The sequence below is a fragment of the Rhinatrema bivittatum genome, chromosome 10 (assembly GCF_901001135.1).
Source record: "Rhinatrema bivittatum chromosome 10, aRhiBiv1.1, whole genome shotgun sequence".
NCBI lineage: Eukaryota > Metazoa > Chordata > Amphibia > Gymnophiona > Rhinatrematidae > Rhinatrema > Rhinatrema bivittatum.
In genome coordinates this window covers 78,556,694-78,563,311 of record NC_042624.1, presented here as the reverse complement: position 1 = coordinate 78,563,311, position 6,618 = coordinate 78,556,694, and the positions used below count along the sequence as shown (strand labels likewise).

Genomic DNA, 6,618 nt, shown 5'->3' with positions numbered 1-6,618 from the left:
TCAGGTACAATGGATGATTTTAATGATAAGTTACAAATTTTTACTAATAGGTCTGAAATTTCATTTTTTAGTTCCTTCAGAACTCTGGGGTGTATACCATCCGGTCCAGGTGATTTACTACTCTTCAGTTTGTCAATCAGGCCTACCACATCTTCTAGGTTCACCGTGATTTGATTCAGTCCATCTGAATCATTACCCATGAAAACCTTCTCCATTACGGGTACCTCCCCAACATCCTCTTCAGTAAACACCGAAGCAAAGAAATCATTTAATCTTTCCACGATGGCCTTATCTTCTCTAAGTGCCCCTTTAACCCCTCGATCATCTAACGGTCCAACTGACTCCCTCACAGGCTTTCTGCTTCGGATATATTTAAAAAAGTTTTTACTGTGAGTTTTTGCCTCTACAGCCAACTTCTTTTCAAATTCTCTCTTAGCCTGTCTTATCAATGTCTTACATTTAACTTGCCAATGTTTATGCTTTATCCTATTTTCTTCTGTTGGATCCTTCTTCCAATTTTTGAATGAAGATCTTTTGGCTAAAATAGCTTCTTTCACCTCCCCTTTTAACCATGCCGGTAATCGTTTTGCCTTCTTTCCACCTTTCTTAATGTGTGGAATACATCTGGACTATGCTTCTAGAATGGTATTTTTTAACAATGACCATGCCTCTTGGACATTTTTTACTTTTGTAGCTGCTCCTTTCAGTTTTTTTTCTAACAATTTTTCTCATTTTATCAAAGTTTCCCTTTTGAAAGTTTAGCACGAGAGCCTTGGATTTGCACACTGTTCCTTTTCCAGTCATTAAATCAAATTTGATCATATTATGATCACTATTGCCAAGCGGCCCCACCACCGTTACCTCTCTCACCAAGTCCTGTACTCCACTGAGAATTAGATCTAAAATTGCTCCCTCTCTCGTCGGTTCCTGAACCAATTGCTCCATAAAGCCATCATTTATTCCATCCAGGAACTTTATCTCTCTAGTGTGACCCGATGATACATTTACCCAGTCTATATTGGGGTAATTGAAGTCTCCCATTATTACTGCTCTACCAATTTGGTTGGCTTCCCTAATTTCTCTTAGCATTTCACTGTCCATCTCACCATCTTGACCAGGTGGACGGTAGTATATACCCGTATCACTGTAGTCTTCCCTGACACACAAGGGATTTCTACCCATAAAGATTCAATTTTGTATTTTGTCTCATGCAGGATGTTTATCCTGTTGGACTCTATGCCATCCCGGACATAAAGCGCCACACCTCCTCCCCTCTGTTGTAGTAGCTTAAGCCCAGGACCGGTGCATTCACCTCTCCCCTCCCAATTCATCTCTTGGTGACAATTCCAGCACAAGTGCTCACTTGCTCCGTAGGCAAACACCCACCTCCTCCCCGCAGAGCTTCCTTTATAAACCACCCTGTCCCTGCTGTAACCGCCTTTCACAGACACGACGACAAGCCAGAGAGCTGAGGTGATGAGCGCGGCCCTGACTGCGGTTTCTTCAGCAGGAGCTGCAGACCGAATACTCCTCTATCCTTTCCCAGCTGCTCGCACGCGCGCGCTCTCGCCCAGTCACGGCAGCGCAGGCTCACGGTGTCGCGCGCTGCCGCCAGTTTCCATGACTTCGGACCCAGGTACAGCTCGCGCGCTCTCTCCCCTTTCTTTGGCGCGGCTGGAGCGTCACCACCGGAGTAGCCCGTTTAGTTTTGCTGGTCGGACTCTCCTCGCCGGGGTGCACTGGGCGAACCGCTCCGATTGCTTCCTACAGCCCTGAAATGGCCCAGTTGTTTGACAATTTGCTGTTGATTCTAAGCAGGTTGATGGTGAAAATTCGGGCTTTCGGCTTCTGGGTTCTGGTTTATAGTTACTGCGGGATCTGTGCTTCATTGGCTCTGCTCAAACTTTTGTGGAGCGTAGGAAGGAGGCCAAGTCAAACGTTCCAATGGAAAATCCGAGAACATCCCCCTGCCTGCCTGAACGACCCGTCCTTGGGCACCCACTGCTACGTGAAAATCAAGGTAATAAGTCGTAATCGTGGTTCTTATTCAGTGACACCTGCAATGTGGTTCCCTTGCAACGGAACAGGAGAATAAGACTTGTAGAAGTATAATAAATGAATGTAATAATTTGAATCATCCATCTCTGTTGTCAATTCTTCCATTTCCTTGGAGTTTCCTTGTTAAGATTAGTAGTGCTGCTTCTGATTCCGACGAGGAAACAAAAGCGTGTTAAATTACAGAAGAGCGGGCTCGCCGTTTTTTACTAACCTCCTCTGATCATGTACAATACAGTATAAGTGACTCTAGGAGGATCTGCTACACAATAAGGCTGCAGTTAGTTAAACAACAAAATGCACCTATTTATGCTATTCGAGTTTCTCTCTCGGGTTGACTAGCTATGCGATGCTGTGTTTTTGTAAACATGCATGCTCCAGGATTTTCCTTGCAAAGCACGTCTCTCCCTTTGCAGGTCACCTTCTGACACTGTTATGTTCAGCCCCACGTTTGTGGAATGATAATTTCACGCTGCTCCTGGCAGGGAGAAGAGATTGCTGATCCCTGGGATGTTTCAATTATAGCAAACATGTAACATCTGGATAGAAACAATGTAAAAATCACAACAAAATAAACTTCATATTCAGCATATTTTTGGGAAAATGTTCTCTAGAGCGCATTTAATAAAGGTTAAGAAGCCTCTTCAGTTTGTTCTGGCAATTTTTGATAGAATAGAGCATGTAGGCATGGTCTTTGTTTTTTTTTTTGTTTGTTTGTTTTAAATCTTTCTGTCCACAGAATTTAAATAACCAAACCCAGTTATTTCTCCACCAAAGGCTGAGGCTATCACATCCCTATTTCTTCTGTGGGATGTGAATTGCATAATTATAGCCCTCAGGGGATCTGGACTTGTTTAGAGGTTCCTTCTCTCAGGGGAGAAATTCGATTTTTAGGACCTGGTAGTTGCTGTATGTTTCAGTAATCAGAGAAATAGCAGACAAAGCAAGTTTGCATATCTGTAAACAGGGTTCTCTGCAGACAGAGGTCAGATGGGTGATGTCATCCAGCGCCAACATGGACTTGGCTCACAAAGCTCAGTAGAAACTTTACTGAGCATGCATGGTGTTCCTGTGTGTACGCTGCCTTGTGAGCCCCTCAGTCTCTTCCAGAGCTCAAGTTTTAGCAAGGTAGTCAACTCTTAAGGAGAGCAGATGGGTATTAATAGCTAGAGATCTTCGTTTTCCGTTTTTATTTAATTTTTCCTGGGAATTTTATGTGTTACAAGAACAAAAATGGGAGAAATTTAATAGAAAAAAATGGCTTGTTTTTTTCCAGGTGAATATTTCTGTTCTTGTTGTAATAAACACTGAAAAATTTCTGGAGAAAAAATAAAATTAAAACTGAAAATGAAGGTCCGTAAGCAGGACTGATTTTTCCATTAGGCAAACTAGGTGGCTGCCTAGAGCACCAAGATTTTTAGGGCATCAAGATCCTGCCGATGTGGTTCTAGAGGGGTGCTGTACCACAGAAAATACCATCAAAGAAGGGAGTGCTGTGCTGGAGTCACTGCTACCAGTAGTTAAGTTGGGGGAGGAGGGGTGAATGGCCAAAGGTTTGCATAGGGCACCAAATATTGCTTGCACCGGCCCTGTCCCTAAGAATGGCTGATTCATCCTGCTGTCTGTGGAGAACCCTGTTTACAGCTAAGCAACCTTGTTTTCTCAGCCAACAGGCAAGCATGAATTAGCCATTACATGTGGGCAGGACAACGGAAGTACTTTCCTAAGGTAACGTGGCCATACCAGATGGCGAGTGGACTACTGGGAGAACATGTTCTGCAAAGCTGCTTGTCCAAAGTTACTATCACTTTGGGACATATTGTCCAGACAGTAGTGGGATGTAAAGGTATGCACAGACACCTAGGTAACAGCTGTACAAATGTCTCCAATGGAAGTGGCTCAGAGATGAGCCAGTAAAGTCTCCATAATTCTCGCTCCATAAGCCTTTACAGCATCTGTAATCTGTAGGCCAGCCAGCACATAACAGTGCATGATACAGTTTGCTAGCCAGCTGGACAGTTTGTTTGGCTATTTCCAATCTACTGGGACTGAAAGCTACAAACATTTGAGGAGCTTGACATTGAGGATGAGTCCTGCTGAGATATTCTAGAATTGAAGAGCCCTTTCTCTTCTGTATGCATGTAGCCTCAGGAAGAAAGTAGGCAGCACAATAGCTTGGTTAATGTGGAATGCAGACACCACTTTTTGGAAAGAACCTGCGAGCATGTAGTGAAAAAACTACAGATATGGTGAGTAGGAGACTAGAATTTGTAATTCATTCATTCTTAAAGCCGACGTGATGGCCCAAGGAACACCACTTTCCAGCTGAGAAATTTTAAGTCCACCGACTTGAGAGATTCGAAAGGAGGTTTTATGAGTTGAGTATGTTTTATGAGTTTATGAGTTTTATGAGTTGAGTATGTTGAGGTCCCACAGCACTGGTTTATTGATTGGAGGTATGGAATACCACAATCCTTTCATGAAATTGGATACCAAAGGGTGGAGAGATACTGAAGCCCTTTCCACTGGCTTATAATATGCCGCAATAGTCGCTGAGATGATCTTTGAAGATGCCCTAAGGACTTATAGTAGGTTCTGGAATGAGGAGTTTGTCTTGTGGTCAGACAGACTAAAAAACAACAAGACTCACTATGTCTTATGTGAAATAATGAAAAGCTATATTTTTCTGTATAATATATATATATATACAGAGCAGGTGCTGCTTATGAGAACACCTGAGACAAATAAAACAATTCCACTCCCAAATTAAAAAAAAAAGCTAAAAACATGGCTGTTCCTACAGGCCTACCCTTCATGCGATTCCCACCAGTCTGACAACCCACAGAGCTGCAGTTAGTACCACCACTCTGAACTACTGCAGTTAGTACCACCGCTCTGAACTACCTAGTATAACTCCCTACCTCCTCACCTTGTGTCTACAATTATTTAGACTTCTAATGCTGTCGCCCCCCCGCTATAACTTTCCCTGAAACACTCCTCTTTTAAAAGTTTGATCGATTGCATATCCTGTAACACTCTTATGCCTGTAACACTCTTATGCCTTCCCAGTTACTCAATCATACTATGGACTGCTTATCCTGTAACACGCCTATGCCTTTCCAGTTACTCAATCATACTATGGACTGCTTATCCTGTAACACTCTTATGCCTGTAACACGCCTATGCCTTCCCAGTTACTCAATCATACGATGGACTGCTTCTCTAACTAAATTATGGTCTATATACCATCGAATACTGTAAATAGTTTCTCAGTTACACAGTTTATCTTGTTGTTGTAAGTTACTGTACATTTTGTTCCTTTTCTATGTAAGGGCATTCCCAACTAGTTATAAGTTACATGTAAACCGATACGATGTGCAAACGGTTGTCGGTATATAAAATTCTCTAAATAATAATAATATACAGTATCTCAGCACAATAAGCATGAGTAAATTCCCCAATTAATAGGGTATAATTATATACAAAGGCCTAGCGGAAGCTGCTCCCTTTCCTGGAAACAAGTCTCTGGTCCTCTTAAATGGCGAGTCAGCTAAGCAAGTTCTCGGTTTGGAGACAGGTCAGTGTTGGAAATTGGCTCTCTGCAGGGAATCTGTCTCAGGAGTTTTGTGCGGAGGTTATATGCCCATTGAAATAGGACATGCACTGTTTGGATTTCTTTGTGTGGCTTTCCTGAAATATTGCCACACTACTGATAAGAAAATCTGCGTATGTTCTCTAAGATGGTGAACTTCTGCTCCTAATTGCCATATTGTGACCACTAACTTTAAATCTAACACATTCTGTCCTGGGTAGATGCTGGATATTTCAGCTCTCAGCACTAGTAAAGCATATACTATATTTCCATTTTGTGCTGGGTGACCTTAAAGCTTACAGGTTTCAAGTTAGAGAAGGGGAGAACAGTGTAGCAAAGAAAGAGGGGGGAAGCTGCCTAACATCCCACAAGCTTGTATTTTATTTCGTGTTATATTGTCTTAGCAAAAATATGCAGTACTCCCTAACAAGTTGTGTGCCAGCCGGGTGCACAATAATGGAGTCTAAGTTGTACTTTCTGTAATACTAGGTGGGGGGAAAGGTGGGAGGCTGGGGGAGACTGTAAAGCATAAAGAAGGAATTGTTTTCTTCAGTGAACACAAAACTACATGCAGTCATTATAAACAAATCAGAACTGTATGACAGTATATTTCTCTCATAAAAGACAAATCAACACAACATTACACACTGATACAGGCCTGAGGATGAAAGACAAAAAAAACAAAAAATACTAAAGTAAATTTCTCAGGCCTCGGGAGAAGGGATCCAGACAGCTGGTCTCGCATAAAGTCGCGAATCTCTTCCACTGAAATTGTTGGACCTTCTAGATGAAATCAGAATGTCCTCCACTTCTTTTGGAAGGAGCAACGAGAAACTATGGCAAATTCAACATTCACGCCAAGAAGGCCAGCGAGGTCAGATTGAAATGGCAGAGTCCTTCTGAATGATAAAGATCAGAGATATTCCTAGTGGAACTGGAGACTGCATTGATAGTTGGACAAGATAAGGAAA

The 6,618-nt window shown here is 42.4% G+C and overlaps 1 protein-coding gene across 2 annotated transcripts in view; it reads left to right on the top strand.

The window, feature by feature from the left end:
• The first annotated feature begins 1,454 nt into the window (after nt 1-1,454).
• EPHX4 (epoxide hydrolase 4) overlaps nt 1,455-6,618 on the top strand; it is a 50,893-nt gene continuing 45,729 nt past the window's right edge. For both annotated transcript variants that reach the window (XM_029617688.1, XM_029617689.1), the window contains exon 1: nt 1,455-2,020. In XM_029617688.1, the coding sequence (XP_029473548.1) occupies nt 1,778-2,020 (243 nt within the window). In that variant the 5' untranslated portion in view covers nt 1,455-1,777. The remainder of the gene's footprint in view (nt 2,021-6,618) is intronic.